The sequence below is a fragment of the Pan troglodytes genome, chromosome 5 (genome assembly GCF_028858775.2).
Source record: "Pan troglodytes isolate AG18354 chromosome 5, NHGRI_mPanTro3-v2.0_pri, whole genome shotgun sequence".
Classification (NCBI taxonomy): domain Eukaryota; kingdom Metazoa; phylum Chordata; class Mammalia; order Primates; family Hominidae; genus Pan; species Pan troglodytes.
Window position 1 is genome coordinate 111369771 of NC_072403.2, and position 13148 is coordinate 111382918.

Consider the following 13148-nt stretch of genomic DNA (forward strand, 5'->3'; position numbering starts at 1 on the left):
CTTCGCCACAGAAACCAAGAACGTTGTAATGGTCCGGCAAGTGCCCACGTGTAATTGTTCTCCATCACTTACCCACTCTAGCTCGGGAACACCCTTGTCGCCGCCGTTCCGGTAACACCTCTCCAACGCTTTCGATGCTTCTACTTCTTCGGGAACAAGACAAGATGGCGCCCGATTTGTCTCACCCGGAAGTAAAGAATAATAACATCCGTTTGTCATCTGAAGCCATACCATCTCTCATCCAGGTTTGTGAACACGTGATTGTGCGGATTGACATGTTTCGGCGCCATTTTTTTTGTGGGCAAACCCATCTCTACTCTGGTCAACACCGGGCAACTGAACCATTCCTGCACGTTACTTTTTAACGTAGCTGGCGCCATTCCCGACCCATCTTTATAGTGGCCAGAAAGCCAAGAACGTAAGTGTTCTACACATAGGGCGCCTTCAAATTTTTTACTTTAGCAACGTGATCTTCCTTTAAGGGGAAGTATGTTCCCTCCTAGAAACACTCCCGCCTTGGAGAAGGGGTTGAGTTCGCAACTCCACTTACAGACTACGGAGGAACCCCAGGGTCAAACCAAACCAAACCAATTCTGGCCAGTTGCTTAGCGCAGTTCAAGTTACTTAGTGCGCTGGAAGCGGCATTTCAGGCAATCCAGCTTCTGGCTCGAACCTTCTCGGAGTATTCCAAGGATGGAATACTCTCACTTGAGCGCTGCCGAGGGTGCCGCTTGAGGAAAACGTGAGTTTGTGAAGGTGAGCAGTCTGGGTCGGTAGCGAAAGCGGAGACCTTAGCTGACCCCGCAGCTGTCTTTCTCTTTGTTAACCTCAACACATCGCGCCCCCTTCCGGGAACACTTGCTCTTCTCTCCTTGGCTTAACTAGTCCCGGTTTTTCATTCTTTATCCGTGACCTTTAGGGAACCGTGGGGGGGAAGTCTGGTTTCCGTCCTGCTGCTTTCCTTCAACTACAAGATGGCTTCTCAGAAGGACGCATGCAATGCCATTCCTCAAAGACAGTATGTTGATTTCACAGTGTTTTTATATGAACAACGTTCAAGTGTCAAAAGTATCAATTTCCAGGCTAGGAGCTACAAGTTAAAAGGAAAACAAAAATGTTCCAAAGATACAGTGTTTATTAGCTACATCTTGGGAAGTGCCTTTCCAGAGAGTGACATGAAAACTTTTGCGTGACAAAGTGCACGAAGTATCTGAATTATTTCATTGGGCAATTGTCGTGCAAAAGAAATAGCAAATTACCGTAGAAACAAAATAGTAAGAGCACAGCTAGATGGATAAAGATACAGATGTGAAAATATAGATGCCCTTTGCATGAAAATTCAGTTTTTCTCAGCGCTAGAGACCAAGATACTCCTGAATTAGCATTATAATAAAGTCGTCACTAGCTAACCATCTGCCTTTCCTCCAATCCACGGACGTGGTCCTCAAAATAACATTTTATCTTGTGAGAAACCTTCATTAATTACACCTAACAACACCATGACGCAGGTTCATGAGGATACTACTGAAGGCAAAAGGAAATCCCTATTTCTCTGACCCTTTCCCTAATTTCCACTTAGCACAAATAAGACTACTGGACAGTCTGATTTTAAAAAATCACTGTATGGCCGGGCGTGGTGGCTCCCACCTGTAATCCCAGCACTTTGGGAGGCCGAGGCGGGCAGATCACTTGAGGTCAGGAGTTCAAGACCAGCCTGGCCAACATGGTGAAACCCCGTCTCTACTAAAAATACAAAAATTACCTGGGCGTGGTGGCAGGCGCCTGTAATCCTAGCTACTAGGGGGGCTGAGGCAGGAGAATTGCTTGAACCCAGGGTCAGAGGTCGCAGTGAGCCGAGATCCCGCCACTGCACTCCAGCCTGGGCAACAGAGTGAGTCTCTGTCTCAAAAGAATAAAATAAATAAAAACCACTGTATGGAGCAAAAACTAGAAGGACATATACCACATGTTATCAGTAATCTCTAATTTTGCTCTGTGATTTTGTGCATTTTCCAAGTTTTTTGCATCAGGTCTGATTTTCAAGTTTAATTCTCTGAGAAACATTCTCATCAGAGGAATGTTCTATCTTCTTAGAGAAACCTGATTGGCCTAGTGAAACTGTCATGTTCCTACTCTCTATAATCATATTGTAATTCTTTGCTTGTTTCCCTAGTAAAGGTGAGGCAATTTTCGGGTAAGGGATTTCCCCCTCACCTCTGCCCTCCAAGTGGCCAGCATCTGCTTTGCACACAGAAATTTTTACATCTGCTATATGTTTGCATTAATATGTTCAACAATGATCCTAATGTAGGCCAGTCATTTTGGAAATGCATTGTGAAGTGGAGAGGATTATTAAATACCTCACATTTTGTTCCTTGTGCCAGTTTAATGAGACACCCTCAGCAATTGCTGTTTACCAGACCAGAAAATGAATTTTACAGTTCCAATTCCAGTTCCCTTTCTCTAACCACTCTGTTCTAAGAGTTCCCCATAACATTATGATCTTATGGACACATCGGGTAAGTATATGTATTTCAACACAGAATTTTCTAAGAATGTGTGTTGTGGTGTTAAATTTCTATGTAAGCAGCTGTCACGTGCATGATCTGCTGCAGTTTGATCATCCTGCGCCTGGATCATCAAATGCTTAGCAGCCATCGTTTTACCAGTCTTATCTGACAATCTGCTGTTAATGACTAACAACCAGGGGACTTTATAGGTTAAAATTTTTATTAACTTCCTCTGTTTTCAGTGTTTAAAGTAGAAAATTTGGCCACTGTGGCTCACGCCTGTAATGCCAGCACTTTGGGAGGCCAAGGAGGGTGGATCACCTGAGGCCAGGAGTCTGAGACTAGCCTGGCCACCATGAGGAAACTGTCTACAAAAAAATACAAAAATTAGCTGGGTGTGGTGGCCCAGCTACTCAGGAGGCTGAGGCACGAGAATCACTTGAACCCGGGAGGTGGAAGTTGTAGTGAGCCGAGATCGTGCCACTGCACTCCAGCCTGTGCTACACAGTGAGACTCTGTCTCAATGAATGAATGAATGAATGAATGAATGGAGTGAAGTAGAAAATTCTAGGGGAGGATATGTCACCTTCCATTATTACAGAAACAAATTATCCTTAAAGCAAAATGGAAATAAGCTAAGTAAGATGATATGTGGAAAATATATCGAAATAGGAACTATTGCTCTTTCTTGAGATTTGAACCTTTATAGTGTTATTAGGTGCCATATCACATCCATCTTAAAACCTAATAAAAATTTAAAGCTGTGGTATATATATACAATTGAATATTATTCAGCCTTAAAAGGGAATGAAATTCTGATACATGCTACAATGTGGATAAACCTTGAAAACATGCAAGATGAAATAAACCAGACACAAAAGGACATATATTGTACAATTTCACTTATATGAGGCGCCTAGAATGGGCAAATTCACACAGATGGAGAGTAGAATAGAGGTTCCCAGGAGTTGGGAGAAGGCGGGAATGAGAAGTTACTGTTTAATGGGTACAGAGTTTCCGTTTGGGATGATGAAAGAATTCTGGAAATGTGAATGCACTTAATGACCCTAATTATACACCTAAAAATGGTTAAAGTGGTAAATTTTATGTTGTATATATTTTACCACATAATACAATGGAGGATGAAAAATATTTAAAGCTAGTATGCTACAGGCACATCATTACAAATTACAACTTTTTTTTTTTTGAGATGGAGTCTCACTCTGTTGCCAGGCTGGAGTGCAGTGGCGTGCGTGATCTTGGCTCACTGCAACCTCTGCCTCCTGGGTTCAAGCGATTCTCCTGCCTCAGCCTCCCAAGTAGCTGGGACTATAGGCGCATGCCACCACGCCCCGCTAATTTTTGTATTTTTAGTAGAGACAGAGTTTCACCATGTTGGCCAGGATGGTCTCGATTTCTTGACCTCATGATCTGCCCACTTCAGCCTCTCAAAGTGCTGGGATTACAGGCGTGAGCCACCACACCCAGACTACTCTTTGATTCTTAATATAGTTACTTAAGCATTTCCTAGATAGTAGTGAATCTGGTATAATGAAATATGAGGGTATAAAATACTTTAGTTATTTTATAACAATAGATATAAAATAATACTTTAGTTATTTTATAACAATAGATCCCATTGGGCTTTATGCAGGTATTGTCCATTTAGGCCAGGTTGGAGAAAGTAAGGTAAACTTATGTTCAATGACTGCCTGTTCTTACCTAAAATCTTTTGTGATTCAAACTTGTGGGGAAAAGCAAGAGAGATCAGATTGTCACTGTATCTGTGTAGAAAGAAGTAGACATGGGAGACTCCATTTTGTTCTGTACTAAGAAAAATTCTTCTGCCTTGAGATTCTGTTCATCCATAACCGTACCCCCAAACCCGTGCTCTCTGAAACATGTGCTGTGTCAACTCAGAGTTAAATGGATTAAGGGCGGTGCAAGATGTGCTTTGTTAAACAGATGCTTGAAGGCAGCACGCTCCTTAAGAGTCATCACCACTCCCTAATCTCAAGTACCCAGGGACACAAAAACTGTGGAAGGCCGCAGGGACCTCTGCCTAGGAAAGCCAGGTATTGTTCAAGGTTTCTCCCCATGTGATAGTCTGAAATATGGCCTCGTGGGAAGGGAAAGACCTGACCGCCCCCAAGCCTGACACCCATAAAGGGTCTGTGCTGAGGAGGATTAGTATAAGAGGAAGGCATGCCTCTTGCAGTTGAGACAAGAGGAAGGCATCTGTCTCCTGCCCGTCCCTGGGCAATGGAATGTCTCGGTATAAAACCCGATTGTACGTTCTATCTACTGAGATAGGGAAAAACCGCCTTAGGGCTGGAGGTGGGACATGCGGGCAGCAATACTGCTTTGTAAAGCATTGAGATGTTTATGTGTATGCATATCTAAAAGCACAGCACTTAATCCTTTACCTTGTCTATGATGCAAAGACCTTTGTTCACGTGTTTGTCTGCTGACCCTCTCCCCACAATTGTCTTGTGACCCTGACACATCCCCCTCTCGGAGAAACACCCACGAATGATGAATAAATACTAAGGGAACTCAGAGACTGGCGGGATCCTCCATATGCTGAATGCTGGTTCCCCGGGTCCCCTTATTTCTTTGTCTCTGTGTCTTTTTCTTTCCTAAGTCTCTCGTCCCACCTTACGAGAAACACCCACAGGTGTGGAGGGGCAACCCACCCCTTCAAATCTATCTACAGATGAGAAGCCTACTAAAATTTTAAGAATTGTATTAAAAACACACACAAACCTTGGCTACAACAACTTGTGGCTATTCCAAATTAAGAGAAATTACAGTCCCTAGTCATCTAAGAAATGGTCTCAAAAAAGCTGTGCAACTCCCAGAGTTGGCATATATATCCCTCAGTAGCTCTTCAGATGTAGCCATGAAGATTAAAAAAAAAACAAGAAAAAAACAACAACAAAACTTTCCCAGAGGTTGGACTCTAGAGTCACAGAGAACAATATACAAGGGAATTCTTCCTAGGAGGTAGAAAAGAACCCTAATCATGAATATACCCCATACCTAGACTTAGGGATCCTAACTGTGTCTCCCATTCTTCTTCCCCATTCAGAATGTTTATTGCAGATACAGTTCCACCACTGTACATTAAGTATGTGGAAAACAGAAGATATCCTTTTGGTTCCTGGGTCTCCAGAACAGTAGGAGCAAACATCCAAATCTGATATAGCACTTCCAGAGAGCCTGGTCTTGGAGGATAAAACTTTACCTTGATGGGACTTTTGGCCCCGGTCCCTTAAGAGTCACTGTGTTCCATGTGTATAAAGGGGAAAAAAAAAAAAAACTATTTGGTGACCAGAAGGGTGGATTGTGGTAGAGACTTCTCTTAAATTCACATATCCCATTCTCCTTTTTTTGTAAGCCCATGGTAGACTCTTTCCTACCCATCTTTCCTTGCATTTAGGCAGGGTCATGTGATTACTGCTGGCCAATGAGTTGTCAGAGACACATCCAAGATGAAAAACTTAATTGCTGGTGCAAGATCTTTTAATGCTGTATTCTTCTGCCACAATGGGGAGACCTCATATTGAAATGGTACAGTCACAGACTGAATCAGCTTGGATTACCAGAATCGCCAGTTGGAGATCAGTTGCCTTTGCAGATTGTGCAGACTCACAGTGAACTTCGGATGTGCCAGAAATAACTTTTGTGTTAAGTCACTGGGATTTGGGGTTGTACTGCAGCACAACTCAGCCTATCCTAATACATATGGGAATGCAAACATCTCAGATATTTCTTCTTGGGTGCAATTTAAAATACGTATGAAATGGCTTCAGAAGTGTCCATGAACCTTCAAAATTACATACAAGAATTAGGGAGATACATTTTTCTGGGAACATACAGATGTTAAGACTTCCCTTCTCCGTCTCTATATTGCCAGAAGAGAGGGCCCCAGAATTAAAACCCCATCCTTCCTACAACACTCAGCTTTCTCTTTCAGGAATATCAGTACTAATATCACCATGCCTTTTATCTCTAGGATATCTTCATCCCCTGTACCTTAATTTCTGCATGACTTCATAGGGAGTCCATATTGCTTGATTTTTCTCCATATCATTATCATTGACATAAATTTTCCTTACATTCTTAGAATGTGTATTTCCTCACCTTTTAGATTTCTGGCTCTTATGTTGACTGCTGTATGCCTAGTACCTACCACACAACAGGTATTCAACAAATACTTTTTTTTTTTGAGACAGTCTCTGTCACCCAGGCTGGAGTGCAGTGGTACTATCTTGGCTCACTGCAACCTCTGCCTCCCGGGTTCAAGCGATTCTCCTGCCTCAGCCTCCCAAGTAGCAGGGATTACAGCCCTGTGCCACCACGCCCAGCTAATTTTTGTATTTTTAGTAGAGATGGGTTTTTGTCATGTTGGCCAGGCTGGTCTCGAACTCCTGGTCTCAGGTGATCTGCCCACTTTGGCCACCCAAAGTGCTGGGATTACAGGCATGAGCCACTGTGCCTGGCCTAACAAACACTTACTAAATGACTAAACAAATAAAAGATAGTCTCTAACTTTCATCATAATCTCAAAAGAGCTTCATGACCTGGAAGAAGTTTAGACACAAATGGGTAGGCAAAGTATTTCTTAATTGCTGGTGCAAGACCTTACCCTTGTCTTAATAATTATCCTGTCTAAGTAATACACCTTTTAAGAAACCCCTGAAAGGAAGATGATCGTCCTTGGTAGATACTGAAATCTGAGGTAAAGTGGCCCATAAACTGTTGTGAAATAGAGAATTTCTAAAACATGTAGGGTATTTTGAATATAGCTGAGAAAGCTGCTATAAACTGAAGGTTTACGTCCCCTACAACATTCACAAATCCCAAATGTGATGGTATTTGGAGATAGGGCCTTTGAGAAGTGATTAGGTCATGAGGATGGAACCCTCATGAATGGGCTGCATGAAAAAGGACCCACAGAGATGCCTTGTACTTTTCCCATGTGAGGACACAGCAAGAAAGCACTGTCTTTATGAACAGAAGTGGGCCCTCACCAGACCCCAAGTCTACTGGCACCTTGATCTTGAAGTTCCCAGCTCCCAGAACTGTGAGAAATAAATTTTTGTTAATACACCACATAGTTTATGGTATTTTATTATAGCAGCCTGAGTGGACTAAGACATAAGCAAATGCATTGTTGATAAAACATTCTGTCAATAACGTAAACTGTGAAAATTCCAGGACCAATCTTGTAACATGAGATAAATAAGAATATTTATTATGCATGTTTTATACAGTAACACCAAAATAACGCTCAATAAGTTACACAGCTGTTTTCTAGAAACATGGCAAAAGAAAAAAAAAACAGTAGGAATAATATGTATTACTCAAAATTGAAAATATGGTCTTCTTTTAAACAGATTTGAATTCATGATTTCTACATAAACAAAAACATCATAAATATCTAGAAATAATCTTTTTTAACAATGCACTAGATACTATCTAAAGGCTCAATTTTATTGCACATATTTGGTTTAGGCTTATTTGATCAATACATGCAGAAAAATAAATTACAAACGTGAATTTTTAAAAGGAATCAGGATGTCATTTTGTACTACAAAAATTAGATGAGGGTTGATACATTTCACAGCTTAATCTTCAGAAAATTTTCTTCAGCTATTGCATAAAATCACTGATTAAAATCATCACACATGGAAGCTAAGAACTATTAAATACAGTAAAATAGCTCTGTTGGTACATTTAAAATAAGAGAACAGGCATCAACTATTCTTTGAATTGATACCAACTGTCTTCTTTTTATTTATTTTTGAGACAGGGTCTCACTCCGTCACTCTGCAGGAATGCAGTGGTGTGATCATGGTTCACTGCACCTTGACCTCCTGGGCTCAAGCATCTTCCCCACTCAGCCTCCCAACAGCATGAGCCACCATGCCTGGCTAACAAATTGATACCAACTATCACTCTTCTCAGCTAACTAAAAAGGTGGTCTTCACAAGTTTTAAGAACATTAAATGACAATATTGGCACAATCAATATTTTATCATTTTATATTTGGAAAAAAACGGGAAGCTGGGGTAAACCAGTTTCTAAATAAAGCTAATGAAACTTTAATTCATTCAAACACTATGGTAGTTATGTTGATGATAAGTAAACATTATTATTTATTTATACTGTTTCCTGAGGTGATCCAGAAACTACTGTTATTATAGTAGACTCGCTACTATATACATTTACTATCCCTGCAAATGTGCTTTGGAAATACTCAATAACAAAAATTTTAAGGTAGACCCATGTGTAATTTAACATGCTTTCTCTGTTACAAAAGCTATCTTTAGGAAATTCTTAAGTATCAAAAATCCAATTTATTCCATTTTCAGAAGACAAGGAAAAAGCACTCATAAACTCTAGGCCATAAAAAAATAGATTTCATAAGTAGCTCCTTTAACATGAAGAAAATGACAATAAAAATATCTTACTTGCATGTTACTTCTGGAATAATGTCAAAAATCTATGTAGATCTTTCCATTTTAAATGATGTTAAAATAGTGTCAGCACTGTGACTGACTCATAGCAAGTATGGGTATCTATCCAAATATTTATCTTTGAAACAAGAAACAAGTGACCATCCGATGAAAAGTCCATGCCTCTTAACAGTATCTTTCTGTAAGAAAAATTAGGTGATCTATATTTACATTTGGGCAGTGGGGGGATGAAAACTGCTCTTACCAAGATGGCTGACTTGAATAAAGACAGTCAATATTTTTCAAAAAATTCACTGCTCTGGTACTGAGATCTCCATGATGACAGATTACAGTTAAACAGAAAATGCTGTGAAATACCTTTTACAGAACACAGCCTGACTTTGCAGATTAACTTAAAGATATATTTCTTGATTATTTCACTGTTAAAAAATCAAGAAAAACACTACTAACATTTCAACATCTTAAAAATAGAATTTATGCAATGACATTTTTAAGCTCTGCATTTTGTATACTATTACCGTCTTTAATTACAGTTATGTTCATCCATATATCAAAAGGCAGCACTGGTGACCTTGATAACATTATATATGCTTATGTGTTTAAGACAGTCTTGATTAAATATTTCCATACATTATCTGCAGCCACTATTCTTATCCTTTCTTCCCAGGAGGAGAATGAAGTGGGACTAGGCATTTACCCGGCACTTGCCTGCACTATCATTCATTGGCACTAATGATTAGGATGCTTGAACCATGCAGTTTTGTTTCTATTTCAACAATATGACACTGAAGTAGCCATTATCTTTTGATATTTAAGCCTAAGTAATAGTATATTCTTCATGCCAAGTTTTGACAGCTCAATAATTTGTATTCTAGAGGGGAAAATGATATTTTTGCTATTATTTATTTAAAAAGAAAATAAAAAATGCCAGCTTAATGCCCCATTAAAAGCTAAATTCACCTGAACTTATTAATGATGCTTGCTGAAGACAAAGTGATTTCAAAACCCCAAAACTGTGTTTAGTATTTACAAGAAGTAGAAAAAGTATATATTTTTCTGTTAAGAATATAATTCTCTATCATTTACAAATATAATTTGGTAATTTATATTTCAAAGCTATCCTATGGTCCTATATGGATTATCAACTTCTAATTGCCAATTCTAAATGTTATAATCATCTATATTGGGCCTTGGCCAACCACCTGCAAGTTATCCTTAACTCCACCATGAAGAGGGTGCAAGAGATATGTTTATGAAATGCCTCAATATAATTCTAGTTTTTCAAAACCTCAAGGTAATAAGCTAACCAGCAGATTATTTGTAAACCCACACTACTGAAATTACAGTGACACCCTTTTATATGGTTGAATTGTATAAAATATGACCAGGGAACTACACCGTATTAGGTGTTACTTCATGAAATTATGTGTTATAGCAGTTTCCTAAATGGTAGTACACATATATACCACTAGATGGCCCTGAGATGATTTTAAGTTAAGTGGTACGTGGATAAACAATTTTTAATAGTTTTACTTTAATATTTATTATAAAAATATAAAAGCACATAAAACATGGAATATGATTGCTCAAAACAAGACTAAGGTTACAAAAGGCTAAAAATATATTTTTAAAAATAACCATGATATAGAATATGTGAGAGTTCAGGAAGGTGGCATTACATTTAGGAATCACTGTCTCAAGGAATGATTTGACTTAGCCAGCATCATTTCTGAATGCTTGTAATAATAAGCCACATCATAAAGGGGTTTCCTTTCCTACTGTAAATTCTGGGAGGTTTTTGTACCCCAGAATAAATACCTGGAAACAAAATTCACATTTATTTTAAGACTATGAATTTTAAAGCATTGAGTAAATTTACTTTAAAAGGGTTCACCAAAATGGTGAAAAAGTTCAGGACCATTTGAGGAACATGCTATTCCTACAGAAGAGGGAAGACTACAAAGGCACATTATATATTATAGTTATCACCGTGGCATTCAAAAACAAATGACCTAAATAATCATTACCATTAATAGTTATAATACTCTTTCATAGAAAAGAAGGTAGGCTTGTGCACTAAGCGCTCTTGATTCTGGAACCACCTGTACGTAAGTGTCACTAACATGGACCCACTGGCCTGCTGATTCACTATCAGCCGCTTTCAAACCTAGCAAAACAAAAAGAAGTACAATTTTAAAGTAAGTATGCTTTAGGTTCTTACTCTAAATTACAAACAATAACATATTCATTACAAACTCTATCTAATGCCAAATTTTACCTGAGAAGTCTGTTTTTTCTTGGGTTATTTTCCAAAAAGAACTTTTTTTTTTTTAATTATATTTTTAAGTTCTGGAATACCTGTGTAGAATGTGGTTTGTTACATAGGTATACATGTGCCATGGTGGTTTGCTGCACCCATCAACCTGTCATCTACATTACGTATTTCTCCTAATGCTATCCCTCCCCTAGCCCCCCTCCCCTGACAGGCCCAGTGTGTGATGTTCCCCTCCCTGTGTCCATGTGTTCTCATTAGAACAAATTCTTTCAAAGCATTAATATTATAGGTATAATTAATAATGCTGTCTGGCCCAGCGCAGTGGCTCATGCCTGTAATCCCAGCACTTGGGGAGGCTGAGGTGGGTGGATCACTTGAGGTCAGGAGTTTGAGACCAACCCGGCCAACATGGTGAAACCCCGTCTCTAATTTAAAAAACAACAGACATTAGCCGGGTGTGGTGGCAGGCGCCTGGAGTCCCAGGTACTTGGGAGGCTGAGGCAGGAGAATCGCTTGAACCCGGAAGGCAGAGGTTGCAGTGAGCCGAGATCCTGCCACTGCAATCCAGCCTGGGTGACAAAGTGAGACCTCATTTCAAAAACAAAACAAAAAAAGCAAAGTTAGTTGGATGACCCATAAACAAAGCCAGCAAATTTTCAACTCCAACTCTTCTGACAATCTGATATGGCTTCAAAAACTTTTGGTATTGTTAAATAAAATGCTACTCCACTATAATACACAATGACTCAGTACCTTAAAATACCATGTCATCTCATATGACCTAGAAGGGTACAGTCTTCATAATATTTGAGATTTTCTAGGCACTCCTAGAGGGAATTCTCAAGGTGAATCCAGTTGAGGCTGGGCATGGTGGCTCACACCTGTAATCCCAGCACTTTGGGAGGCCGAGGCGGGCAAATCACTTGAGGTCAGGAGTTTGAGGCCAGCCTGGCCAACACGGCGAAACCCCGTCTCTACTAAAAATATAAAAAATTAGTCACGTGTGGTAGCACGTGCCTGTAATCTCAGCTATTCAGGAGGCTGAGGCATAAGAATCACTTGAACCCAGGAGACAGAGGTTGCAGTGAGCCAAGATTGTGCCACTGCACTCCAGCTTGGATGACTGAGACTCTGTCTCAATCAATCAATCAATCAATCAATTAAGTTAAAATAAAGCAAGCAAGCAAATCCACTAGAGGCATCTATGAAATAATAACTTAGCTCTCCCAGAAAAGGAAGCACATATTCGTTTGTTTTTAAGAATAAAATAAACTTAGGATGGCATACCAGGCACATTTTTCTTTTTAGTGTTATGTTCCGATAATTTCCTGGAGGGTGTTCTCACTTTCACATAAGCAGTGTAGTGGCCTTCTCTCATCGAGCCACTATGTTCCACTATGCCATAGAGACTGTAGAGAACTTTATCTCCCACACTTGCATTCTTTTAAACAAAGAAAAAAACCCAAATTAGTAAAATTTGTTAAATACTGTTTTAAGGAAAAGTAAGTAAATGTATATCTGCTTAACATAAGAAAAATGCATAGTAAAATTGAGATACTTTCCATACTTACTAGGCTGGCAAAATGGAAAAACCTTAACAAGGTTCTCTGTTGGCTGATTTGTGGGGAAAAGAGCACTCACACATATTGCACATGGGAATGCAAAGGGTACAATCCCTATGCAGGGATGTTTCTTTTTTTCTCTCTCTCTCTTTCTTGAGATGGAGTCTCGCTCTGTCACCCAGGCTGGAGTGCAATGGTGTGATCTCGGCTCACTGCAACCTCCGCCACCCAGGTTCAAGAAATTCTCCTGCCTCACGTTCCCAAGTAGCTGGGATTACAGGGGTCTGTCACCACGCCCAGCTAATTTTTGTATTTT

At 39.7% G+C, this 13148-nt stretch overlaps 3 protein-coding genes across 23 annotated transcripts in view; 1 reads left to right on the top strand and 2 right to left on the bottom strand.

Moving 5' to 3' along the window:
- Positions 1-1172, bottom strand: part of PNISR (PNN interacting serine and arginine rich protein) — a 26293-nt gene extending 25121 nt beyond the window's left edge. For 3 of the 11 annotated variants that reach the window (XM_063813298.1, XM_009451710.4, XM_063813301.1), the window contains exon 1: positions 73-181. The gene's annotated coding sequence lies outside the window, so the exon portion shown is untranslated. Of the gene's footprint in view, positions 1-72 lie in introns of all 11 variants that reach the window. The other 8 variants (XM_063813297.1, XM_009451709.5, XM_063813299.1 and 5 more) reach the window with 5 other exon arrangements.
- Positions 135-7628, top strand: LOC104006934 (uncharacterized). The gene is made up of 4 exons (XM_054686167.2): positions 135-245; positions 920-1018; positions 4476-4585; positions 5602-7628. Exons 1-4 carry the CDS (start codon positions 135-137, stop codon positions 5711-5713), a joined length of 432 nt encoding a protein of 143 aa, XP_054542142.1. The 3' UTR covers positions 5714-7628.
- Positions 7629-7630: 2 nt separating this feature from the next.
- USP45 (ubiquitin specific peptidase 45) overlaps positions 7631-13148 on the bottom strand; it is an 83493-nt gene continuing 77975 nt past the window's right edge. For 9 of the 11 annotated variants that reach the window (XM_009451697.5, XM_518650.7, XM_009451698.5 and 6 more), the window contains 2 exons: positions 12558-12711; positions 7631-11162 (listed from right to left, as the gene is read on the bottom strand). In XM_009451697.5, coding sequence (XP_009449972.1) covers positions 11032-11162; positions 12558-12711 — 285 coding nt within the window. In that variant the 3' untranslated portion in view covers positions 7631-11031. The remainder of the gene's footprint in view (positions 11163-12557; positions 12712-13148) is intronic. The other 2 variants (XM_063813303.1, XM_009451702.5) reach the window with 1 other exon arrangement.